This window comes from Tachyglossus aculeatus, chromosome X1 (assembly GCF_015852505.1).
Source record: "Tachyglossus aculeatus isolate mTacAcu1 chromosome X1, mTacAcu1.pri, whole genome shotgun sequence".
Lineage (NCBI taxonomy): Eukaryota > Metazoa > Chordata > Mammalia > Monotremata > Tachyglossidae > Tachyglossus > Tachyglossus aculeatus.
The window spans coordinates 35,188,494-35,216,137 of NC_052101.1; the positions used below are offsets into that span (position 1 = coordinate 35,188,494).

The 27,644-nt window shown below is 43.4% G+C and overlaps 1 protein-coding gene across 2 annotated transcripts in view; it reads right to left on the bottom strand.

Annotated features, from left to right (window-relative positions):
- Positions 1-11,993: 11,993 nt before the first annotated feature.
- The window catches only part of GRIA1 (glutamate ionotropic receptor AMPA type subunit 1), a 245,710-nt gene continuing 230,059 nt past the window's right edge, over positions 11,994-27,644 (bottom strand). For both annotated transcript variants that reach the window (XM_038772259.1, XM_038772260.1), the window contains exons 15-16: positions 20,276-20,410; positions 11,994-13,994 (exon numbers count right to left, since the gene is read on the bottom strand). In XM_038772259.1, coding sequence (XP_038628187.1) covers positions 13,806-13,994; positions 20,276-20,410 — 324 coding nt within the window. In that variant the 3' untranslated portion in view covers positions 11,994-13,805. The remainder of the gene's footprint in view (positions 13,995-20,275; positions 20,411-27,644) is intronic.

Sequence of the window (27,644 nt, forward strand, 5' to 3'; positions counted from 1 at the left end):
GAATATGGGAGCTATTGAACAGTTCTAGGGATGGGAGGCTGCCAGCAAATGCAAAAGAAGCAGCTGCCTAAAGCGTGACAAAACGGCAAATGGGTTCAGTTCTGGAGGCAGGTTAAATGGAGAAATTTGGGGGCGGGGAAATAGTCGTTTAGAAATAGTTAGTGGGGCCAAGGAATGGCAGTTTAACGGCTGAGAACAATCCTGCCAAATCATTCTATATCTGGGGTGGGCGAAGTTGACACCCACAAATCTGTGTTTTGTGGGTTTTATGTTCAGCTAGGCATCCTTCGAGGGGAACCCATCCTACCACACTGCTCTAACACAACCCCATCAAGATTCGTGTTAAAAACAATACCTCTCAAGAGGCCTTTTGAAAGAGCAAAGGGGTTGTTATGCAAAGAAGTACAGAATAAGTTAAGATTTTGACCTACACATGCTTTTATTTATCTCCATTTCAGGAGAGTCATTTTCCCCCAAGCTAATTGTTCTATGCCAAAATGGCCTGTTGCTACTGCCACCCAGATGTCTAAAAGCTGTCCTTGTGGCCAACCTTTCCAAGCCTATTAACTACCCCCTTGATTGATTGAATTATTCATCAGGAGTCTTTTACCTCAAAGGAATCCAGTTTGGTGCTAATAAAACTGTTAGATTGAAATTTAAGCCCACCAAGGAGCATTAGGTGCCAACAGCATAGTGGGTGGTGGGACCTAGATTTTAAGAGTGAGACTCCCAGCCTTGCTCAATCCAGCTCTCCCTCAAGGCTGAAAAGAACCAAAATGGTGTCTCTTTGGCCTGCTAACTCTGTCAATCTGTTCCTTCTCACTCTCTGCCCCACCTTAAATTCCCTGTCCTCTTTCTGCCTCCTGCTAGTCCTGTCTCAAAATGAAAAAATAGCACCTATAATAAAGAGTATTCTTTATAACAAAGGAGGGTTTACATGAGTTGCTTAAGAGTGTCACTTCTGTCTCCCATCAAGACTGTAGAGAGCCTCATCTGGGACAGAGACTGAATCTGATCTGATTATCTGTAGCTACCTCAGTCCTTACCATAGTGCTTGGTGTGTTGTATTTATTGCAATAAATACCATAATAAACAAAAACAATACTTCATATAATCCTTTGATTATCTTTTTTGTCCCCCCAAAGCAAAGAAAATCAAATGTAAAAAGGAAAAAAAAATCCTTTGACAGGATAATTGAGTGTTCTGGTCAAACCATCATTCCAATATTTAGGAGGCTTCCCTTATAATGCTCCATTGTGTTCCTCCCCATCTCCCCACTTCCCCATTTCAGAGACAGGAAGGTGAAAACTATTTTCCTTGGATAAGAATATGGAAGTCACAGAAAAGCTATTCCCAGGTGTTCATAAGCAGAAGCAGCGTGGGCTTTGGAGGCAGAAGGACCTGGGTTCTAATCCCAGCTCTGCCACTTATCTGCTGTGAGACCATTGGTTAAATCACTTAACTCAGCTGTGCCTCTGTTACCTCATCTGTAAAATGGGGAATGTAAATCTTCCTTCCAACTTAGACTGTGAACGCTATGTGGGACTGGAACTGTGTCCAACCTGATTTCCTTGTACCTACCCCAGAACCTAGAACAGTACTTGACACCTACTAAGTGCTTTAACAAATACCATTAAAAAATTATCTGGAAAATTCAGTCTCAAAATTCCATCTCTTTTGGTCCCAAATGACATTTCTCCTGAAATATGTGAATGGTTGAGGGCAAGGTGAAATTAAGACCTCAGTAATCCAGGTAATTTGCTAGTGTATTCCTGGCCCATAACACAAAGCTCATCCATGACATAGTAGCCGGTGGAGAACGTATTGACTTCTTGGTTTTGATCCAAACTGCTGTATGAGGACATCCTGGTTTATAGCCACATTAGGCTTGGCTTTCTAGTAGCTAAATGTAGGAGGGCATTGGAAGCCTGGAAAATATCCCATGCATGCTCCCTCTCTGGCTAAGGCTGCTTCAATATCTGTTCCATTTTGGCCTGCCTTTTGAGGCTGTTGTCACAGGGCCTCTTGCAGTTGTGTCTTTTATGATGTAGACACCAATCTGCAGTGAGTATGAATGAAGTGACTGGCTTGCTCCATGAAGATGGCTTTACAGAGTCAAGTGCCAAGTCATTTCCACAGCCTCTGTGGGCATTCCGGGTGGGAAGAGTCGGCAGGCTGGCCTCCTCCTCTTTGCATTCTTCAGGATCTTCTTTGATAGAGTCTGACAGTTTGGCAGTTTTCTGTAGACTTGCCCAGGTGTTCCACACAATCATGCATTTATGTGGCTGCTTACTTTGTTCTTGCTAATTACAGTGGAATTAGAATTTCCACCAGATCAGTCCTTTTGTTGGGGCTCACCTTTTAGGTACGGTTATTATAAATGGATGAATGGGGCTGTGGGCCATTGTGTAAAGGGTTCTGCAGGTAACAATAGAGTAAGCACTAAATAAATACAATTGAATGAATGAATGACTTATGTTTAATTAGTTTCCTTGGACTATTGACATATACTTTCATTGATTCCTGCAGTGCCCCTGTGATTCTTGCAGTCCTGTTCTTGCTGGGGTGTGGAATTCAACAAGGCCTTATGGATATAGGTATCTTTCTTCCCTGAAGCCTATTCTGTCACACTCTCCGAGCACCTAGGTTCTCACTGAAGACAAGCAGACATGAAGAAAACCATGTTTCTTAATTCAGACTTGTGTATTGCAAATTCCTATCTCTATTATCCAAAGTGGGTAATGTAAGGGGAAATGAAAGTTTCCCCCATTCCAAAAGATTCCTCCATTTAGCAATCATATTTATGGAGTGCTTACTGAATGCAGAGCAGTGTACTAAGCGCTTGTGAGAATACAAGATAACAGGGTTGGTAGATACTTTCTCTACCCACAATAAACTTAGTCTAGAGAGGAAAACAGGCATTACTATGAGTATATAAATTTCAATTACAGATATGTACATAATTATCTATGGGGCTGAGGGAAGGGCGAATAAAGGGTGCAAATCCTTGTTCTAGGGTGATGTAGAAGGAGTGTGAAAAGAGGAAAAGGAGAGCTTGGACAGGGAAGGCCTCTTAGAGGAAATATGGTTTTAGTAGAGCATTAGCCTGGGAGTGAGAAGGACCTGGATTCTAATCCCAGCTCTGCCACGTGTCTGTGGTGTAACTTTGGGCAAGTCATTCTCTGGACCTCAGTTGCCTCATCTGTAAAATGGGGAGTAATAGAGTGAGCCCCTAGTGGAACAGGGACTGTATCCAACCTGATTAACTTGTATCTACTTCACCCCAACAAAGCTTGGCACACAGTAAGCGCTTAACACGTACCATAATTTTTTTTTTTAGTAAGGCTTTGAAGGTGGGGAGAATGTCAGATATGGAGGGGGAGGGAGTTCTGGGCCAGAGGCAGAGTGTGGCCTGTTGGAAAAAGCATGGACTTGGGAGTGAGAAGGACCTGAGTTCTAATTCATTCATTCATTCATTCAATCGTATTTATTGAGTGCTTACTGTGTGCAGAGCACTGTACTAAACACTTGGGAAGTACAAGTTGGCAACATATAGAGATGGTCCTTACCCAACAATGGGCTCACAGTCTAGAGAGGGGAGGCAGACAACAAAACAATTAACAAAATAAATAGAAAAGTAATCATAATAATAATATGGTATTTGTTAAGCGCTTACTATGTGCCAAGCACTGTTCTAAGCGCTGGGGGGGATACAAGGTAATCAGGTTGTCACACGTGGGTCTCACAGTCTTAATACCCATTTTACAGATGAGGGAACTGAGGCCTATTCGCATACTTCTCTGGAGTTACTGACCCCTTTCTTTTAAAACTTTAAAGCCTTTCTTACAACCCTCTTCCATTTGGAAGGACTTCCTTGCTCATGAAATATTCTGCATAATCTTCTCCCTAAACCTGGAAACTGTGCGAGCCCAAAATATTAATACAAATGAAGAGGATCTAGATAAATTAATGCCTAAGTGGTCCATAATGCGTTAATAAAGGGGCAAGATTAGATCATTCTTCATTTAGGTGGTTGTCAAGGAGGGTACCTATCACCCAGTTCTTCTAAGCATCCTGTTGCCAAGGCAGAATCCTGGACCAATGAAGCCAGTCTGGACGAGTTATGCCAGTTCTTATGTTCTTAAATTCCACATTCCACAGTGGCTACATATCACTCTACTCCCTGCATCAATCATGTTTATTTATTTCACTGGATTTGAGCGACAGGCTTTGAAGCTTTTCAAAAACAAAGTTCTGAAACGCTGTTTAACTTCCTCACTCTCCAAGTGCAACTTGACCAAATTCACCATTGAGCTGCTACAACAGGGGGAGCTGAAATGGGGCAACCAAATGTTAACAAAATAAAATAAATAGAATAGTAAATATGTACAAGTAAAATAGAGTAATAAATCTGAACAAACATATGTACAGGTGCTGTGGGGAGGGGAAGGAGGTAGGGCGGGGGGGATGGGGAGGGGGAGGGGAAAGAGGGGGTTCTGTCTGGGAAGGCCTCCTGGAGGAGGTGAGCTCTCAGTAGGACTTTGAAGGGAGGAAGAGAGTTAGCTTGGTGGATTGTGGAGGGAGGACATTTCCAGGCCAGGGGGAGGACATGGGCCGGGGGTCGACGGCAGGATAGGTGAGAACGAGGCGCAGTGAGGAAATTAGAGGCAGAGGAGTGGAGGGTGCGGGCTGGGCTGTAGAAGGAAAGAAGGGAAGTGAGGTAGGAGGAGGCAAGGTGATGGAGAGCCTTGAAGCCGAGAGTGAGGATTAATGTGCAACAAAGATTTCCTAATGTTTCTTATAGGGTGAAGAGGTGGATTTTAAAGATTCAAAAAAAGAGAAAAAACCAAGTCTTGCTACACAGCCATTGTGGTTACTCAAATGGGAAAAGCAACAGAATTGAGGGATAAGCTTTTCAGTCTGGGGAGTTAATATCCTTCACCTCAAAGTCATCCTTTAAGAAAAACTTTAAAAAATATTCTGCGATGAGGCACTCCGAAGTTATCTCTAAGAAAGGCCAGTTATGATGCATTTTCGCTCTCTCTTGTCCAAAATGTGTTTAGAACAGTATATCACACATAGTAAGTGCTTAACAAATGCCATCCTTATTATTATTATTAACTGTCCCATTCAGTCTGCTGCTAAATCCTTACTGGTTCTTCCTTCACAACATCTCCCAGCTCTGCCCCTTCCTCACCCCGCAAACCACAACCAGGACCAAGCTCTGGTCCTGAGGCGGCTACGCAATGGCATCAACTTCCTGGCTAGTCTCCCTGACTCCAGCCTCTCCCCATCCAATCTACACTAGCCACTGCTGCTCTGATCATCTTCCTGAAGCGTGGACTGATCTACACCTCTCCTCCAAACCCTCCGCTGGCTTCCTGTGGCTCTCCTGCCAAAAACTCCCCCAATTGGCTTCACAGCTCTCTACCAATTCACACCACCATACTGATATATTCCCTTCATTCACCTTTTTCTCTTTATTCATCCCAAGCCGACCTTCTGGCTGCACCTCGCTCTACACTCTCCTGCTATCCCCCTGCCTTGGAACACTTTCCACTGTTAAAATTCCACTTCCATATCCCTTCCCTGATTAATTTCTCTGTATAAACTTATCAGTGAAATCTAGTACCTCCACATTTATTTATCTCCATCCTCAGTACTCTTGTAAATATGTTTCTTCAGTTGTACATTCCACTTTTTTTTGACAGCTCCTTTAAATATTTTATGTCTATCTCCTCCACTACAGTGCAAGCACCTTGTGGACAGGTAACATGTCAGTTCTAATCCCAGCTCCACCACTTATCTGCTGTGTGATCTTGGGCAGGTCACAACTTCTCTGTGCCTCAGTTACTTCATCTGTAAAAGGGGGATTGGCTGTGAGGCCCACTTGGGACATGAACTGTATCCAACCTGATTACCTCGTGTCTACCGTAGTGCTTAGAACAGTGCCTGGAACATAGTAAGCACCTAATGATTGCCACTAAAAAAAGTGGCTGAAGGATTGGCAGTGTGATAGACGAGATCAAGGTACAATGAATAGGTTGTCATTGAAGGAGCAAAGCGTGGGGGATTGGTTGTAAAAGGAAATTTGGGGAGGTAAAGGAGCTGGGGGCAAGGTGATGGAGTGTATTAAAACCTGTGGTAAGGAGTTTCTGTTTGATTTTGAGGCGATGAGCAACGACTGGAGATTCCCGGGAGTGGGGAAACATGGGCTGAATGGTTTTGTGGAAGAGATCCAGAAAGCAGAGTGAATTTATTAAGACTATAAAATTGACTTGCTAGTAAGAAAGTAAAGAAGTAGATTATTATAGGTTCTAGAGAATGTTTTCTCAAGAATTGTCTTTCACTTTTTTGTTCTTTCACAAACAGCATGGCAGAATGAGAAGGTTTCAACTATATATAAATATAAATGAAACCATATATATATACATATGTATATATATAGTTTGCATATATACATGTATATGTATATAAATCTGCTCATTCTTCAACAAAACTGAATGCTTTATAAAAAAAGGTTTTTAGGGTGCTGCACTGGCAAATTAAATAGGCATTGCTCACCTTTTGGAATCTCTACCACTGACTCATTGGTGTTTCTGTGCTTGAGGCTCAGATTTACACCCACCTTATGTTCTTGTAGTTTGGCATGCTCTTTCATGCCATGCAATTAGTGACAGTGAATCTCAGTTCCTTTCTCCATGTGTTGTTTTTTTAAGAATCTTTTGATGCTGTCTCAACTGAAAAAAAAATCACTTTGGCCTTTGGATGGTTTCAGTTGGATTTCTAAATTTTTATTAAAACCCCAACCCACAGAACTTCAGTATGTTCTTCCAGCATTGAAAATCTTTCCACTTCACTTGTGTTCCCTAATGAGCTTTCAAATGGAAAGTTTGGCCAAAATCCAGTTGCCCCAAGAACAGAGTATTTCCTGTGGCACTTTCCTTCTTGCACTCTTTCTCCTTTCCTGGGTTCCTGAAACACACTTGATTTAACATGAAGATGCAACCCTTGGTCATTCCATTGTATTTGTGCCATCTCTGAAGCTTCCCCCTGGGCAAGTCATTTAACTTCTCTGTGCCTCAGTTATTACCTCATTTGCAAAATGGGGATTGAATCCTTCCCCCTCTGACAGGCAGTGAGTCCCATGTGGGATAGGGACTGTGTCCAGTCTGATTAATTTACATCTACCCCAGCCCTTAGACTAGTGCTTGGCACATAAGTGCTTAGCAAATACCACTGTGCTGGGCGGAGACTCAAGCTTACTGCGCGGAAGGAGGCAATGGTAAACCACTTTGGTATTTTTACCAAGAAAACTCTATGGATCCCCTACCACAACAATTGCAGATGGAAGTGGAGAGATATATCCATGGTGTTGCTATGGGCTTGAGATGACTCAATGGCATAAGACAGGACAAATACCATACAAAACTCTGACTTCAGACAATAGCCTCTCTAAATCATGCATGGGCCTGGAGATCTCAGAAAGCCTGTAAGCCTGAGGTGAACCTACCTTGTCTGCTTAAACCCAACCTAGCATTCCAGACCAATATGAGGGCTGGGCTCACATCATTCTTGTTCGGTCTCCCGGGCCCGTAGTTAGAGCCTGCACAAAGATTTACGCAAATACTCTTAATCTTAGAGTCAGGCCGATTTATCACTATTGTCATTAGGTTTGCTTGGTATGAAAATGTGCATTAAAACAGGATTTAAGTATCAATGCAAAGGCAGAAGTCATCCAAAGGATTTATTGGCCACCTTCTAAATTTCCAGCAGAAGTCCGCAGGATTGGTTCAGATTTGCCAATATGACCAGCACCATAGTAGTGATTCTCAGCTTGTGTGGAACTCCTGCTTCCCGCCAAGGTCTTCTGAGACCCTTGACCTTAAACTAGAGTGAGTCTTGTTAAACTCCTTCAGCATGCGGTGCTCAATCCTCATCTTTGCTCTAAAACCAAAACTCTTTTCTCTGCGGGCCTCATGCCTGGTGGAATCCTCCAAGTGAGTTTACGCTTTTATCGGTGATCTCTTGGCAATCACAAAATGCCCTGACTTTCCCTGCCTCCAAGAGGAGAAGTCTGATGCTTATAAAAGGAAATTTCAAATTACTGTTGAAAAATTGCCCCGAGTGGAAATGGCACTAAGTGGAGCATATTGAAATTGGAGTTTTGGTTAGGATTACAAAATAGAAAAATAAAATCATAATAGTGTCTAAATAAAAGAATAATCGGGCCATATAGCATTTTGAGGTATTTGATCACATTTTAGTGTGGTCGAAGATTGGGGGTGGAAGGGTGGAGGAGTGAGTGACCATGCAGTGCAGTATCTTAGTCTTTTCTAGATTGTAAACTGCTTGAGGGCAGGAATCATGTTTATTTAGGTAGTGTAGTATAAGCTCTTTGTGGGCAGGGAACATTTCTACCAACTTTGTTGTACTGTATGGTGTAGCTGATAAGCATGGGCCTGGGGTTTAGAAGGTCATGGATTCTAATCCCAGCTCTGCCACTTGTTTGCTGTGTGATGTTGGGCAAATCACTTCTCTGGGCCTCAGTTACCTCATCTGTAAAATGGGGATTGAGACCATGAGCCCCATGTAGGACAGGGTCTGTATCCAACCTGATTTGCTTGTATCCACTCCAGCGCTTAGTACAGTGCCTGGAACATAGCGCTTAACAGATATCATAATAATTATTATTACTTTCCCAAAAAGCTTAGTACAGAGCTCAGCACAAAGTAAGTGTGCGATACTACTAATTGATTGATGCAGTAGGACCTCCAGGATTGTTAGGGCAGGAGTGTTACCTTTATTACCCCATGTGTACCTTAAGTGAGAAATTTGTTATCCTCTAGAGGAGTGTCATTTGGTCAGTCCTGAAACACTGCATCTATAATAATGGCTTTTACTCGAGTTCTATATTTAAAGGTGGAGGGAGATACTATGTGAGATAATGCCTGGTGGGGTCGCTCAGATTGTACTTCTGCTTGCTTCAACAACATACGCATTTTTCTGAGGGTTTTGGAGATGCCAAAGACATGACAAGTTAAGTCACTTTTGCTTACAAGGTGGCTATGGGAAATTTGAAATAGAGAATATTAGCAGAAATGGTCAAGTGTAACTCCTTGTGTTAAGAGTCGGGGAAGAAGAGGTTGGGTTATTTCCTGTTAACAGGCCATACAAACACTGTGAACTCACATAGGATACCTTAGGGCAATGTTATACTTGAGAACACCTTCAACTCTCTATGCCTCACAATACAGATACCTCAGTTTGTTTTCCTCTTCATTTCCAGCAGAACTGAAAGGTGAGGGAGAAGTCCAGGAGTTAGGGAAGGCTAGTCCAATCTACTCAAGCAGCCCACTTTGTGGCCACCACTATCACCACCAACATCAAGCCAAAACAACTGTCCAGTGTCTGCAGCCCTGGTCTCCTGACCATCATTTTGAGATTCACTGCACTAAAGAGAGGACTAATTGGCTTGTAGAGGGTCATAAAGGGTTTTTTGGAAATCCTTGGCCAACTATAGCCCTACTTTTGAATATTCATTTATACTCCCAAACGTTTTTTAGTGACATCTCTGCTCCGATAAGGAAATGGTTTTGATGAGCACTTAGTACAGTGCTTGGCCCATAGTAGTGCTAAACAAATTATGAGGTAAACTTTTCCTGACCTGAGTTGTCCCCATTCCCTTGCTCCTTCTCACTGGCAGAGTTAAAGTAGAATATTGTCATTCTCCCTGGGGAAGACTCCCCTTAACAGCTTTCGTGGGGCCCCCAAGAAGTGCTCCTAAGAGAACTAGGGGAATACTAAAGTACTGAAGTCAGTTCAGAGTCCTCCCTTAGTTGCTAGCTCAGAAGATTCATCTGGCCTGAGGATCGGAACATTTCTAGTGGGATCCCAGAGGGATCAGAGGCCTATTTCCCACATACCAGCCGTAAGATACATTTTCCCACAATGCCGCCACATACTGTCCAAAAAGATGAGCTCTCATATTCTGTGAGATTCTCTTTCCCTTCATCCGTCCCCCTTCCCCTCCCTGCCCGATTTAAATTTTCTGACTGAAATGGCATCTCTAACATGCGTGAAATTCCTCTCTCTGCTACAAAGAGGGCAAAGCCAGTGTGTAAAATAATGCTTTACAAAGTTTTAAAACCTGAACTCTAAACCATTCTTGACCTGAACACTCACCCCTCTTAACCAGAGGAACCATACCTGTTTTTTTCCTCTTGCTAAATAGCGCTGATCATTTGAGTTCAAGCTGAAACAAACTGAGGGCTGTTTGTAAGCAAGGATGAAAGTAAAAATCGACTCCCTTGGGAATGGCAAGGGGAAATGTGAGAGGAGGGCCGTGGTTAAAACCATTATGGGGAGATTCTGGTGGCCCTGGCCATCCAATGTGGGCCATCTCCAGTTGCTCAGGCAGGCTGGAGGCCTTGTCTCAACGGCTCAGAGAATGGGAACAGTGGGACTCTGGCGTATCATTACCTCCTCCCCATCCTGGAAGGGGTCCCGTGCCCCTCCCAGAGCCAAGTTGGCTACCTGTGGGAGCCAACAGCTCTGGGGGTGGCCAACTACCTGCTAGGGCACTGCACTTTGGGCCTCAAACTGCGATCGTGGGTGGGGGCCAGTGCAGCCACCTCTTTGGCACCTGGGCCGTGAAGTCCATCCCAGCTCCCACACAGCCATGGAATTTGCAGTTCAGGTGGCTGCAAGTAAAAAAGGGAAATGCGTACTTTGAGAACCTCCCAATTAATCCAGGAGTATTGGTACTTTCTCATTCTACCACTGTCCCAGTCTGAACCTTTACCGCTTACTTCCAACCCTGTTAGTAAGGAAGGAGTTGCAGTCGTCAGTGGAGCTAAACAAAATTGCCTCAGGGAAAACATCAACTTCTTTTTCCCATCTCCAGTCCTGGAACACAATGGAACGGACAACTGTGAAGAATTGATCATGGATCCACAGTGATTTAATTCTTGGTGATATTTCATTTTATGCAAATACCAAAAGGGAAAAAAAAAGTGGTCATTTGAAAGAAAAACAGGAAGAGAAAAAAATTTTTTAGCATTTGATCAAGCAAGAATCTTTTTGCACACCTGCCAAGAGAGTTAAAGCAAATATAGATGTTAAATAAAAGATCCAGGTACCAAAGAGCAAAATTTAATGAAAGCTGGAACTGTTAAATATGGATTTCTGTTGAGAAAAATGTCAATGCCTTTAAGAGTTTTCCCATTACTCTATTTTTAAGAAAAGTGTAGTAAAAATACATATTACAAGTTAACATTTTTCTTGCTTTTGTCCCATCCTTTTTTTTTTTTTTCTCTCACCCCTTCATTGATCAAAAGCATTTTAAATTGAGTCTCACGTCCTGCTGCCACAGGCACTCAGTTCTATCACAGCAGGCCTTCCCTGTGTGGCCATCTGACTGGCTGGCTCAAGGGTTGGAGAGGATGGTTTGATACCCCGTCCAAAGGCAGAAAGTCTTTGAAGAGAGATGAAGTTCATTTCCTCCTCCACAGGAAGAGACTCCCCGGGCACCTGCTCTTGCCGATCCTTTAGTGTAGAAGAGCTGCGGACTGGGAAAAGCCTAGCGGGGAAGGTTTAAGCTCCTGTCACCTAGGAGAGAAGGATGAAGTACGCTGGGCCCTTGATGTCTGCATGTCACTCCCACGCCGGAACGCGATCGACTTCAGAGCAATGTAGGGTAGAACAGAGAGCATCGGACATTGGGATGGAGGTCTCTACGGTCGACAATAGGCCTTGGGGAGATGAAGGGCTTTGGAAACAGCGCCTGTCCGAGGAGAGGTTGAAGGCGACACGACGCTCAGCATGCTGTGCCCACAGGCTCGGTGTCCCGGGATTGCCAATTGCAGTGATAACCCTTAGCCGCAGAAGACACCCTTTCAGGGATATCCAATAAGTCGACGATAAAGAATGGGTCAGAGCAGGTCGGTCATTAAAGGCTGCCAGCACACAGCAGGGCACAGATTCATGCATTCAAGAGAACCATTGGATAGTCGGAAGGCAGGATCGCCAAAGCAACCTGAGTTCCCCTGTGAGAAACAGCACAGTTACTCCTGGTGCCCAGGGCCTGTACCTCCAGTGACCCCCTTCCCCTGCTTTAGACAGTCTCTTGCTCACTGTGTTGCAGACTGAGCAGTTGAACGAGGAAAGCTGATTGTAAGCTGTTTAGATTCATCAACTCAGATCTTCTTCGCTCTTTCTAACAGCAGCAAAGTTACCATCTGCCCAGTGAATCCCGCTTTAAGGATCTCTTGGAGATGCCGTGGCAGGAGGAGTGGCCCTTAACTCCCCAAACGACATCATTTTAGCTTCTTAAAGTAACTTCCTTGGGGTTCCATCAGAGATGAAAAATGTTTTGCTGGTCAAACCAGCATCTCCATGAAACATAGTTCTTTAGATCTAGGGAAAAAAAATTACTTGGAGGTTCTACTCTTTGTCACATACGTTAGGAGTTGGGGGTAGGTATACGGAGTTTCCCACTGCACAGCAATAACTAGATTCTGGAACAGTAAGAGTTCACTTTTCTTCTTCAGACTGGTCCCTGAATGGGCTTGCTCTGTAGCAACTCTTCTTGGCCTCTTTCTTTTGGTCCCGCATTTATCAGACGCTCCTGCCCATCCATCTTGGAGGCTCATGGGGCAGGGAGGTTGGCCACTTAACAACTTGGAGCTGGCGGAACCAAACCTGGGGTGCCAACCAAGGGGAGAAGAGAAATAAGTTGCCTTCTCTTCAATCTTAGAATCTCTCTAGAGCCCGATTTTAACCTGCCAACCTCCAAGGGTCCCATTGGATCCCAAACATCAACATCACCAAACTCTCAAATGAAACCTGACTGGCTGGTAGACTCCTGGACCCTGGATGTAATGGTGAGGCTGACCTGCTGGCACAGGGCTTGGCTTCCAGCTTTTCATGTGTTTGGTCTCCAGTCCTTACATCATTATACCCCAGGACATGTTTGGAGCTTCACTCATTTTGTCCCCTGCCGCCTCCAACTCCAATCTGCCGTGTGGTGAAATAGGTCTTTCAATCCTGTGTGGATGAGCTGTAGGATCCTTGATCCCAGGTAAATTTCCTTTCAGCTTCTGCTGGTGTCCACTGGAATAACCATCACATCACCAGTGGCCCCAGCCCACACATCTTCCTTCTCTTTCTCTTCCTCTAAACTGGACTCGGCCTTGTTTCTGATAGTCGCTTGGAGCTAACGAGTCAGTGGTCCAAAGCTCAAGGAGAACCCAGGCCATTCTCCCCACACCGACACTGGCCTCATCTGAAGAGTCGGCTGGCAGGGCCACGGAGTAAAGGCTCTTTTGCATCCCTCCCTGATGAGTTACTGTAGATGTCTTCTTTTGGCTAGATGTTAGTAGCTCAGACTTTAATGGTACGGATCCCAAATTATAAAGGAATGGTAGGAGAAAAAAGGGCTAACAGAATCTTGAAACCATGGAAATTAGTACCAAAAAAAATATTGCACACATTAAGATACATCAACAACCAAGTTAAAATAAAATGGCACATTCTCGTTAGTGTTTCCGTGACTCCATGTTCAGAGAGTGTTTATGAGTCTGTTAAATCCAGTTGCCTTCCCTTTATTGCAGGACAGACTGTTATTTTTCTCCCACTTATGGTTGCAGTAGAAAACAAAAAGGAAAATGGATTTTGATGCTTCAGGAACGTCCATCAAATTGTCCTGGTGTGGTGGTTGATTTTCATTTTTGGCACTGGAGGGTTTGGGATGGGACTGGGGGGTGGGGGACTCTGCTGGCCCCCAGGCGCTCCATCAGATTGAATTATAATCCTGTAGCTCCCAAGGGCATCCCGGAGCTGTGGCTCATGCACGGAATTGTTTGCATGGATTTGGGAAAATCATGGCTGACGACCCGACCGTTCTCTCCACTGCCTCCTGATCCGCTGTTTCTGGGGAGGGTTGCCGTCCGTATGGCTTCATTGATTGATTGCTGTGGGATCAAACAAAAACCCTTTTTAGGAGGACCGGGGGGTCTCCCCCCTGTCCTTTGCTATGATTGTAAAGCTTTCAAGTAACCAATCAAGCCATATTCATCTGAATTGTTCAATGCCAGCATGCTTACCTACTCTTGCTCAATGTTTTAAGTGTAACAATGTTAAAAGAATCCAGTTTCCCCCTAAGAATGAATGTTAATTGGGAGGGAGGAAGGTTCTAGGGGAATTTCTTTCACCAGTTAAATGAATATTTTGTAGGTTTGAAATAATTTTTTTAGCCATTTAGTGGACCAATAATGATTCAGAAACTGGAGGGATATGTTAGGCAGAGGATGGAAAGCACCTAATTTAATTGCCAAAAGAATTCTTTTCCTAATTTTATTTCTTCTTTTCTTGCTCCTGCTAAGTACTGCACTCTTATTTGTTGGGTTTTTCTTTTTTTTGACTCTGATAATTGGCTGACAAAATCACAAGTTAGAGACGTTTCAGAAAGACTTGAACTGAGGTCTTTCCCTCTAGACTGTAACTCGTGGGCAGGGAGCATGTCCATCAAGTCTGTTATACTGGATTCTCCTGTAGAACTCTCTGTTAGTGCAGTGCTCTGCACTGGTGTTTTGTATATTTTTTGCTTCATAAATGCAATTGCTTGATTGATTGAACTGGCACATTGTAAGCAAGGATGGCTGCCACTCAAGTGGAAGTGTCTGGCTTTTACCAAAGGTGCCAGTTTTTTAACGTAACATTAGTAGAATTTATGTGAGCTATTTCCCTAATAGACCAGCAATTCCATAACAGAACTATGTTAACCGGGGCGGCTTTAAGTGAAGAGTGGTTGTCTGTAGCATGGGAAGTTTTGGGAAAGAGAGGTAGCTTGCTTTCTTTAGGAAATACTAAAAAAATTGATAACACTTGAGAAATCTTTAATTTTATGGGAAGCTTACGTGGCTTCATTTCAACTGCAGCCGCTGTATTTAACTAAGAATCCTAGAATGCGGGAGCTAAAATTGCCTTGCAAACTTGGCGACGATGTCCTGGGGTGGATTTGCCCAAAGATATATTCACACCTTATAGTCCCTCTGTGAGCTGTGGGCACTGAGAGATGCCCTGGATCCTGTTTATAGTTTTCAGGGTCCTCTAATTATCTTTCCAGTGGTTGCCTGTTGCCTCCAATCTGGCCCTGGTCATCGGGAAGCATGTGCATGTTATGAGTTGGGTGTATTCCAACCCTGGAATACACAACCAGCAGGATTGATGATATTTCAAGATGATTCAGCCAGATCTGTCCCATATAACACCACACCCCCTCTCGGTATGCATCCTCTCCAATTCTCATTGCTTTGATTTATTTAAATCTCACATCAAGGAGGAAGTGTTAGAAATGCCATATTCAGCTAAATTAAACCTTTATAAATACATCTAAAATACAACTGTAGCAATATTATGTGGAGACCCAAGGAATTAACTGCTATTTATCCACTCCTAAAATTATTTTAAAAACAAACATAAACTTTCTGAGTGTAGGTATTGCAGCCTAAACCCTGAATTCTCTATCTCTAGCTCTGAAGCAGCGTGGCCTAATGGACAGTACTTGGACCTGGGAGTAAGAAGGACCTGGGTTCTATTCTCGGCTCTGCTACTTGTCTGCTATGTGACCTTGGGCAAGTCACTTCATTTCTCTGTGCCTCAGTTGCATCATCTGCAAAAATGGGGATTGAGACTGTGAGTCCCATGTGGGACAGGGACTGTGTCCAATCTGATTAACTTGTATATACCCCAGTGCTTAGAACAGCGCTTGGCACATAGTAAGAACTTAACCAGTACCATAATTATTATGATGATTATTATTATATCTCCACCCCGGCAGCATTTTCCTAGAAAACACACAAGATATCTATATTGTCTTCACATAGCAGAGGAGCCGTCATTTTCCTGACAAATCTGTAAGCAATTGATTTGTCCATCTTAGAAGGCTGTTGGAGTGAACAGAAGATGTTCAAGAATACGAAAGGCTGAGGAAACTCATCTAGATGCCCACAGACTCAGTGTCCAGTTCTCCTGCACTGGTTCTCAAGGAATCCGAGTAATAGAAATGGCTTCTAGGACTAATCTAATCTCCCCCTTTGTCTCCGAGTAGGCCAGCCTTTAAACCACTCCAGGTAGGGGGATGCCCAACCTAATTTTAGGGACTTTTTAGGGAAGAAGAGTCTATAGCCATCTGGTGTTTCCTTAATTGTCTGGAGATGATTGCCTAGAATCAATCGATCAACTCACCTACATTTATCATATTGCATCGGAGGCAACTGCTCCCTCTCTGTAGAATATATTTTAATTTCACTGATTGAGAGGCCAGGGGAAAGATAAATGTTATTTCCATTGGTTACAATAGGAACCATGGTAGTTGAGCTTTCTGGAATACGAATAGGAATCAAGATCCCTAAAGGAATTCTAATATGGTTTTCTATTCATGTTTACTAAAAAAACCTCTAATGCTGAGCAAATGCACACCTAGTCTAAAATCTCCTTCCTACTAACAGTGTTCAGGATGTATTTGATGAGCTAGAGATGGTGCAGAAGTGGCCAACCAAATCATCAGGGACCTAGAGCAGTTTCTGTGTGAAAATAAACTGAAAAGATCAGGTTTCTTCAGTCTGGAAGAATGATGGTTGTGAAGCGGCAAGATTAAGGTTTACAAAATCATGAGGAGTATGGATGAGGCAAATGTGGAATTGTTGATCAGCAGGTTTGGGGTAGCTCTAGATGAGAGGTTCACCAAATAAAGAATGAAAGGAGGAAGTTAAAGACAAACAAAGGCCAAGCATTCGGACCTTATGGAATTTACCACAGCAAATTGAAACAGATTGAAAATAGTTGTAAAGTCAAGAAGGGTTTGAATTAGTGCAGTGCTCTGCTCACAGTAAGCTATTGATTGATTTGGATAAATCCTTGGGCAAATAATCCAAAATTGATTATTAATGGGAATGCTAGGGTATTGGAGGGAAAAGCTGGGAGAATTAGTGGACTAGGGAGGAGTTAAATAGAAGCAGCTTGGTTTAGTGGAATGAGCACGGGCTTGGGAATCAGAGGTCATGGGTTCTAATCCCGGCTCCACCACTTGTCAGCTGCGTGACTTTGGGCAAGTCACTTAACTTCTCTGTGCCTGTTACCTCATCTGTAAAATGGGATTAAGACTGTGAGCCCCACGTGGGACAAGCTGTTAACCTTGTATCTACTCCAGTGCTTAGAACAGTGCTTGGCACATAGTAAGCACTTAACAAATGCCATTATTATTATTGTTATTATATATGAATGATAGGTCCATGGCTGGTTGGTAGAGGGAGAAATGAGAAGGGTGAAAAGTGATAGCCATAATCATGAGCATGGAAATCAAGGAGGGCAGCCATCACAATGCTTCTTAAGCATCCTTTGGTGTTATGGTTAGAAACAGAGGACTGAGCCATTGATTTGACCCTGGATGGCATTTCTTATGTTGTTAAGAGGCCAAACCGTTTCCCCCTCCTTTTCTAATAAAGAGTCATACAGTCTTATATGGCCTTAGCATAGAGTGTTTGCTAAGAAACTAGGGACCACCTATAGTTAATGGTCTTCATCTTGTGCTATCAGCTCTCCCAGCTGCTCATTAATTCCCTGGAAATGATCGGCACCTCAATTGTTGCTTAAATACACTCTACATTAGCATGGTCTCTTTTAATTATAAAGGGGCATCCCTCTCCTGGGGAGAAGTCATTGCATTCATTTCCAGTGAGAACAGGGTGATGATTAATGAAGGACTTGTGGGGTCCCTCTCCCCTCCAGCAGAACCGTCTGCTTCTTCCTTATTTTAAAAATCAATAAACAGGCCAGATCTGTGATCCTGGTATACCCTCCCTATTTTAGGAGTTTAGAAGTGCCTAGCAGTAGCAAGATGAATAATTATCCAATTATCTGGATAATTCAGACTCAAATGATGTACTTTTGCCTAAATTATTCCATTATTTTAGGCAGGTTGTTTGGGCCAAAGTGTAATTTTACACCTCCATTTTCCAGATAATTCACCTGTGAAGATTCACAGCATGAGCAGGAGAGAGGAGAGTGGAGTTTGAGGGAAATAAAACTGTGAGCTCAGTGGTTCCGCAGTCCAGTGGCAGGAGTGGAACAAGGGAAAGTGCAGGTCCCTGTAGTTTGAGCAGAGAGATCCCCTAGGCCAGTGCTTTTCAACAAGTAGAGTTACTTTACAGACCATCAGCTTGGCCCACCTGAACTTTCACCTCTCTTTCCAATGCTCCTATTCATGGTGTTTAAGTTTCTCATTCCAGCACCTAAAAGTCCCTATTACTCTGCCCGCTTCTCCCAGTTAGGCTCTATGGGTACAAGAGGATGACTGGAATAATGATTGGAAAACAAAAGTCGAAGTTTTGGGATGGACATTATTAGGTTAAAGAAGGGAAAAAAGAAGTCTTTAATGTGATAGCATCTGTGTCATCTCTGCAGGTTGACATTTTGTCTGTCAGCTGGGGATGAAGTGTACATAGGGAGTGATTGTGGGGATGGGGAAGAGGCAGGCCAAGAATATAGCTGGGAGTGGGGTGAATAGATAGGTGAGGGGAGGGAGCTATGTGTGTATAAAAAGGGATGCGAGGAGGGACTTATGGGGGTTAGGGTTCTCTCCCAGCAGGTTCAAGCCTGTTGTGGAATCCCTTGAGTAGGTACCAGTGTGGGAAAGAAAGGATCCTTACACTAGCCTTATCCTCACCCTATCTCCTCAAAAAGGCGGATCCCATCAGCCTGACTGTGGGGATCTCCTTAGGGGCCAGAATCCTAAGTTCGGCTCTGGGCAGTACAACACACAAAACAATCAGGTGATGCTTCTAAAAATGAGCACTTGGTAAGCCCATCTGGAATCTGTTATATTATCCCCTCCAAAGTGCTTAGTACAGTGCTCTGCACACTGTAAGCCCTCAGTAAATATGATTGATTGATTGACTTTGAAAGGACTAAGAAAGGTCAGATTTAGATGCCAAAGGGCAGGGTTTTGACTGGGTGACCATTTCTTATTCATATCCACATTTTATTTGCTCTTTCCCATTCATGCGGATTGTGAGGGCTTTTCAGTTATACAAGTCAGTGGAATGTCTGTGGAATCCCTGAATCCAGACACTTTAGTGACATTTCTAGACTGTGATCTGGTTACTAGCCTGTGAGCCCATTATTGGATAGGGACGGTCTTTATATGTTGCCGACTAGAACTTCCAAAGCGCTTAGTACAGTGCTCTGCATCCAGTAAGTGCTCAATAAATACGATTGAAAGAATGAATTTCAAATTGACAGTTGTCATTAATCCTGGGGTGATAGGTGGCAGAGAACAGAGGGATCAAGAACACAGGGTTTCCAACTGTGCAGGTGACTGCATTAACCCTCTGGGACTGGCACAAAAGCATTTTGCAGGAGCAATCGTGCACTTCAGTTGACTTCTAGAAGTGTAGTTATCCTGGATGTGGACCTTTAAATCCAAAGCTCTTTGTCCTCCTCAACATTCACCTCTTGGGCATAGATAAGTTCCTGTGTTAAACCTTGCAACTTCCCTCGTTCATCCTCTGATGCCCTGTTAATTCTGTTAACATCTTTGCATTTTCATCTAGATGTGGACACAGGCCACACCACTTGCAAGAAGAACACATTTTTCCACAGACAGACTGCACTTTCGAGCATTCAGAAGGGCCTGGGTTCTAATCCCAGCCCCACCACTTGTCTGTTGGGTGACCTTGGGCAAGTCACTTCACTTCTCTGTAAAATGGAGATTAAGAGTGTGAGCCCCATGTGGGACAGGGACTGTGTCCAACCTGATTAGCTCGTATCTACCCCAAAACTTAGAACAGTGCTTGGCACATAGAAAGCACTTAATAAGTAGCATAAGTATGAATTATCATCCCAATTTCTGGAGCACAAATGTGGCAAGTTGGCCACTGGCCATTCACCTGCAGTTATTTCAGATGAATAGTATTAAAGATTGCCTCCTGAGGGTATAAACATGGTGATTCCTTTGTTCATTCCTATTTTGCTCCTCATATCAGTGTGCGCCCCCATTTCCCTTCCTCTTCCCCTTCCCCCCTCCCCCTCCACAATCCCTAGGAGGCAATCACTGGTGGTTGTCATAGTCACTTTGTCATCACTGTAACCCAGCTTCCCCCTCTGATTTTGGGCTGCCCCAGTTACTAAAGGCAATTTTGGAACCTCCAAGGCAATTTTGGAACCTATTTGGGAGCAGCCACTGGGTAGGAAAGGCCTGGGAATAGGATGCCACCTTCATCCGCTTTGATTCACTCCGAGACTTGTAACAAAACTCGATTAAGGCAACCAGCATGGCTAGTCCGAGTCCTCCAATCAGGATGTAGAAAACCCCAGCCACATTACTGAGACTCAGTGCACTTGTCTTATCCTAAGAGAAAAAGGAAGAAAAGGAAAGGGAATGGGGAAGAGAGAAAAAAGTGAACCAGCGTGCAATTTGAAACCATAACAATGCAAATGTTCATCCTGCCAAACCTATCCTCGCCTTCCTGAACTCATACCCAATGGGCCTAACATCCTTTCCATCCTGACTTTGTTGTATATAACATACTACTCCCTCAAATATGTACATAAGGATCTAAAAGGAGGCTTGTAATGCAATTTGGGTAGAGGGCTGCGATCTTTTAATTTAGGATTTATTAGCATAAAATGCCTAATCCGAACTATTGATTGAATCCCAATCTTCATTTTAATGACGTTTACCTTTACCCAATGTCAATCCCCCAAAATAACCTATTCTTTTGGAGATGCAGTTCCTTTTCTTCCCAGATTGTTTCCCCCGCACCTTCTGTTGCTCAGCAACATACTGAAGCGACTGATAATTTGTTTCTCTGTGTGATATTCAGGTTAAGTTGGTGCTTGAAATGAACTTTCCACAGATATACATTTGATCTGTTTATTAAGACAGTTTTTGTAGGTGTAAGGGAGACCAGTTGATGTCTACCTCAGTCATCTAGATCCCCAACAAAAAAAGATGGTATTAAATGTTGAAATAGTTTTTAAATAGAAAAAACTGCTCTATTAAGGCCTAATTATTATGCTTAATGAGCCCCATTTTTCTATTTTACACTCTTACTAAAATGTACAGAGGCCACCCAGTTGCCTGGGTTTGGAACTCTTTGTAATCATTTGGCTGACTGAGTCACACCAGTCTCTAGGTGAGCAGAGACTTGCGGGGAGGATGCTTGAATATGGCTGAAATGTGGTATGGCCTATGTTCATTCTGGCTCTCTGGCAGTTGAAGCCTACCTTTAGCTAATTACAGAGCATCCTCCCCTATGCCTAGGCAAGCGTTTTTAAATGTCCCAAGAATTTCTGGTTCTCACCCCAAAGATTTCTTATTGCTTTCCTTCTTACAGTGAAAGGGTGCCCGTGGTTTAACAGTAGGGCAGCTGTGGCATATCTGCGCCATCTTTAGCTGCTAAAACAGCACTTATCCATATTCAGAAAAAATACTGGCAATGGTGGAAATCTAAGATGAAGGAAATCACTACTCAGGGAACATTTCTGTTCTCTCTCAAGCATTTAGAACAGTGCCCTGTATACTGTAAGCACTCAAATACCATTGATTGTTTGGGAAATACAAAGAGTCTCTTCATCAGGCTCTTAGTAGGGGTGAAAATGATCTGAAGATGTGTAGAAAGAAACCCAGATATTTGGGGAATAATTATTTGGACCAAAATAGAGGGAAATTCCCAGTTATAAAGCAACAGAGATATAAATTCTGATTTCACAACCACTAAACCATGTTCAATTTAAATGAAGAGCACATATTATTTATTAGAATTATTCTACAACTTCCTGATACAGGGTCAAATATTCTTTGGTTTGCTTGACTTTTTTTAAAAAAATTTCCCTGTATATTATGTTTTTATTGTGTTTGGTTGTTTTTATTTTTTTAGGTAGAGTTGTGGACCCAGTTAACTTGCAGAGCCTTGATCCCTTGTGGTCTCCTGCCCCTTGGGAGTTATGAACTGAGAGTAGGAAAACTATGACATTCCAAACCACCAGTCTCTGCCCTTGCCTTATTCTGTAGATTGTATGGATTTCAGTGGGGTAAACTTGCAGTTTCTCTTGCTTAGTAATTGCTGAGAGCTGAAAAATAATTGTGGTATTTGGTAAGCGTTTAATATGTGCCAAGCACTGTTTTAAGCCCTGGGGTAGATTCAAGGTAATCAGGTTGGAAACAGTTCCTGTCATACATGGGGCTCACAGTTTTAATCCCTATTTTACAGATGAGATAACTGAGGCACACAGAAGTTAAGTCACTCGTCCAAGGTCACATAGCAGATATATGGCAGAGCTGGGATTAGAACTCACGTCCTCTGAATTTACCAGATTGTCACTGTAGCTGTGAAGGGGAAAATACTAGATGAAAAAGTGAATTTTGCTTTGGGTAGTCTTGTGCATCTTGACTGTCTTTCCATCCCACAGGTAACTGTCAACCATTCACTTCTGCCTAGATTCTAGCTTTCAGATCTGTTTAAATGGTTAAATCTGAACACCTGTCTGCTATTGGTTCTTTATTATCTGCAACGGTTGGCTCTTTCTCTCTTTGATGCGGCCTGATGGAGACAAGGACTGCAGGAAGACCAGCATAGTGGGTGGTAATCGGAAATGGGTTGGTTTTTTCACAGTTGAGGTCTACAAGGTCAGGATACCAATAGGCAGAATCAAAAACAGCATCCAGAACTGACAGCCCTATGTGCGCAGTGTGGAAGAAACTGATGAGAGCACATCAGTCTCTTCGGTCACACTGTGCTCTGCTTCCTAGCCTTTCTCTGGGATTCTTAATGCTACAAAGGGGTTTCCCTGAGTCAGCTCCAAATCCGAAAAGGCTGATGGCCAGTGGGAGGTAGACAGCAGCAATGCTCTCCTCAGCTGGAGAGAGGCAGTGGCAGCATTCTGCAGAGAGATACTTTGTCGGTTCCTGTGACTAAATCTCACTCTCAGTCTTTTTCCCATAGCTGTCCCAAGAATACTTCAAACACTCCAGCAAAACTCTGCTCAGGTGCAAACGTTTTTCTTAATGCCGTAATACAGTGCGTTGCACACAGTAAGCGCTCAATAAATACGATTGATTGATTGATTAATGACCCTACCTGTTGTTATCTTGATTCCTGGAGAAGGGCAGTTGGGAAATGGACACGGGATCTCATGGTCACCGGGTTCTTTAGGGGATGATTGGTCTGGGATTTCCCTTACGGCTCACATTTGTATATCCTATATTGGAGTTGAGATGAGCTATAAGCACTCCCTTGATTTCTCTCCTCTGATTTTCTGGATAGCTGCCCAGTGTGGAGAGAATCTCAGCATCAGTAGCACCTTCTTTGATTACAAAGGACATATCTACAAGACCATTCCTACCCTAAAGACCCTGATGACCATCAGACACTATGTCCATTTTCTCCAGGAGTCAAGAAAGAGAAGACAGCAATGGTAGGGAATCTAAGAAATGTGTTCGTGTCTTAATAAAGTGTGTGTAAGCAAGGGATACAGTGATGTGACTGGGGGTGTTTGCAATACTTCTCTATGGGCACACATACTGTAACTGAAAATTGCAACATGGCTTTTAAACCAGTGATTTTTTTTTTTTAAGAAAATCCGCATCACAGGGAAGCCAAATTGTCCTCCCTGTGCCCCATCTCCTCCCACCTACGGCCTGGGACAACTACCTCTTAGCAGCTGCTCCCCTGAGGAGCCAGCCAGCTTGTTAGTGGGAGTGAAAATGTCACAACTTGTCTCCTCCTGGGGATAGAGAAGTACAGCGCAGGCAAGAATGACAGGTGAAAAGAAAAATAAAACCTAGTCTTACAGAACTCTTGGGCCGGTAACCATGGTGACAAGGCACCTTCCATCTGTTCCTCCTAACCCACTGGGCTTTGCCTCTTACCTTATGTGTCATTCCTCATTCATGTGGAAGCTCTTTAAAATTGGGGATTTCCTGGTCCTTTTGTGGCCTGGCCCCTGACCTTCCTTTCTTCCCAAAACAAGCATCAAATCAAAGTATCCAGGCCTTCAAAAGGCAACCAGCCCCACATGGCCCAGAGAGAATTGGAGCCGCTATGAGAGCCAGTTAGTGTCAACGGAATTGCTAGGAATCGGCTAGGGTTATTGCCTGTGCTGTAAGAAGGCAGCCTCTCTTCCCAAGGAATGAGGGGGAAGGAGCATAGCCGAGTAGAAAGAGCACAGGTCAGAAGACCTGGTTTCTAATCCCGGTTCTGCCAGTTGCCTGCTGTTTGAGCTTTGGACAACTCACTTAACTTCTCTGTGCCTCAGTTTTCTCATCTGTAAAATGGGGATTGATTAAATGACCATGATGATGATTATGGTATTTAAGCACTTACTTTGTGTCAAGCACTGTTTTACTGGGGTAGGTATCAGTTAATCAGGCCAGACACAGTCCCTATATCACAGTTTTGAATACCTGTTCTCTCCTCCTCCTCAGATTGCGAGTCCCATGTGAGGCAGGGACTACACATAATTTGATTAATTTGTGTCTATCCCAGAGCTTAGAACAGTGCTTGGCCCATAGTATGGGCTTAACAAATACCACAATAAAAATAGTGACCATGTCAGCCTCATGTCCATGTAAGACTGTGAGCCCTGGGTTGGACAGGCACTGGGTTGATTTATCTTGTTTCTTCCCCAACACTTAGCACAGTGCTGGTAATGGTAAGCACTTAACAAATACCATAATTACTGTTTTAGTATATTGAATTTAAAGGTTTTATGAAAAACCTTTTTTATGAAAAAATATCCCTGGAGAAGTAGAGTTATCATGAGCCATAGATAGACGTGATCAGCATCTGGACTTGTGCTGTCAACTCTTAATCATTCATGGATATGAGGGAGAGGAGAGTGTGGGAAGTGAAATCCTCAGGTGGTGCCCAAATCTCATTTTAAGCATAATTTCAACATAACCAGCTCAGAAGCTTCTTCTTCATCTTCTTCTTATTATTAATAATCATAATTGCATTGAGCATTTACTGTGTGCAAAGCACTGTATTAAGTTTTAGACTGTGAGCCCACTGTTAGGTAGGGACTGTCTCTATATGTTGCCAACTTGTACTTCCCAAGCGCTTAGTACAGTGCTCTGCACACAGTAAGCGCTCAATAAATACGATTGATGATGATGATGAAGTGCTTGGGAGAGTACAGTATAACATTAGACACTTTCCCTGCCCACAACAAGCTCACAGTCTAGAGGGGGAAAGCTACCAACAGGCTGAAGGTTTCTATCTGTAACTTCCCCTGCCTCTCTGTTGAGAGATCAGGGAAATAGCCATGCCATGGACATCAGAAGAAAAGTCCAATGCTTTGTTCATTCTGGCAACAGGTAGCAAACCTTGAATAATTAAGAGTTGACTGGAAGTGGTTCTTTGGACTCCAGGAGCAGGAATTGGGAATATAGCAGGTTCTAAACTTCTCTTGGAAGAATAAAAGGGAAGGAAAAATATGTCTACATGTGGGCTAATTCCCCTAACAAATGCTGCCCTTCCCTTGGGGATTGTTAAACAGAGTTTCAATAAGGATGAACAATTTGAAACTCTCACCATGAGAATGGCCCAAGGGCTCTCTGCAGTTAGGAATCATCAGCTTGTAAGTAGCACTTAGTGTTTGCTGTACCTGGTCTCCGCAGCACTAACCTCTTTTCAACAAGAAAAAACAAAACACTCCTCTGCCCTAGTTGCAAATGAAGCTTAGAAAACTGGTAACTTCTCTGAGTTACTCATTCACTCTGAATCCCTGAAGTTGGTTTTGTCTCCCCACGAAGTGGCCCAGTTTTAACTCTGCCCTTTGGACTCTGACAATCTGACCTGACCTCCCAAGAGGGCCCTGGAACCCCTCTGCTCTTCATATTTCTCCAAACTGGGAGATGGTGGTCTGGCATGAAGGGTACCCTTTTTGGATGGCTGGTAGTGTAAAGAAGACCACCTGAAGTCACATTTCTCAGTCCTGACCTAAACTCTTTTGGCTGTCCCAGGAATCCCTGGAGTTTTGAAATGTAGGCCAGGATCTTCCAGTGGTCTGGCCTGAGAAATTGCTGGGTCTCCGGCTCCCAACCAAAGGCAGGCTGTGTTACATGCCAGAATCATAAGCTGGGAAGAGCAGTGCTACTTCTCCTATTAATAATTTACTTGACTGTCTGTCATCCCTACTAGATTTTCAGTTTCGTGAGGGTAGGGATCATGAGAAGCAGAGAGGCTTAGGGGATAGCTTAGTACAGTGCTCTGCACACAGTAAACGCTCAATAAATACGATTGATTGATGAGTCTGGGAGTCAAAAGGGCCTGAGTTCTAATCCCAGATCCACCACACGTCTGCTGTGTGACCTTGGGCAAGTCACTTAACTTCTCTGGGCTTCAGTTACGTCATCTGTAAAATGGGGATTAAGAGTGTGAACCCCATGGGGGACAGGGACCGTGTCCAACCTGATTAACTCGTATCTACCCCGGTGTTTACAACAGTGCCTGTCACATAGTAAGTGCTTAACAAGTACCATTATGATTATTGTGATCATGCCTACCCAACTCTATTGATTTGCTCTTCTGAGTGATTAGTTCAGTAGTCTATAGACAGTAAAGCATTCAATAAATGTACACAGTTAAGTGCTCAAGGAAGCAACGTGGCCTAATGGATAGAGCACGGGCCTAGAAGTCAGAAGGACCTGGGTTCTAATGTCCGCTCCACCACTTGTCTGCTGTGTGACCTTGGGCAAGTCATTTCACTTCCTCTGTGCCTCAGTTACTTCATCTGTAAAATTGGCGATTAAGACTGTGAGCCCCACGTGGAACAAGGTCGGCCCTGTGTCCAACCTGATTTACTTGTATCAACCTTAGTACTTAGTGCAGTGTGTGGCACATAGTAAATGGAATTTAAGAATTCCACAATTATTATTATTAGTAGTAATAATAATAATAAATATTGATTGATTGAATGGTTGCTAACCACCACTTCTCCACTTAGGTTTATGAGTTCGGTGGTGGGCAGGGTGTCAGGCCCCTTACATATTCTCTACCGATGTCCACACCCCATATCTGCAACTCAATAATAAATGATGCTCATCGATGCCCTATACTTCTCATTCCCAAATCCAGGCCAGCTTTCCAGGCTTCATACTGTCCCAAAGAGCCACATGGACTGAGACTTGGCCAATTTACATCAACAGTTGGTGAACGGAGCCAATGGGGTAGGATTGTGACTGACACGTGATTAACAGCATGTGCTGAAATACCTTACTGCTGTACCTCTAAATATTCTGATGGGATATAAAGCACTGGCCGAGAGTCCAGAAAACTGCATCTGAGTCCTTATGGGGAGGGTTCATTGCTCCAATTTCAAATCCATAGGTTTCCCTTGAAAATGGGACTTTTCCAGAAATACAAGTACACAGGCAGTAGTAAAGTATGTAATCCCATGTGACTGTTGTCACTGGAGTGGGATGCGTAACCAAATCTTGCAGCAAGTATACTGTGGATTTGTGCTTCTATGAAAATGTGCAATACAGTGGCTCTGTATACAGTAAGTGCTCAATAAATACCATTAATTGATTGATTGATTGGAAGAAAGTCTAGGCAAGTGATTTCAAAAACTTACTGTCC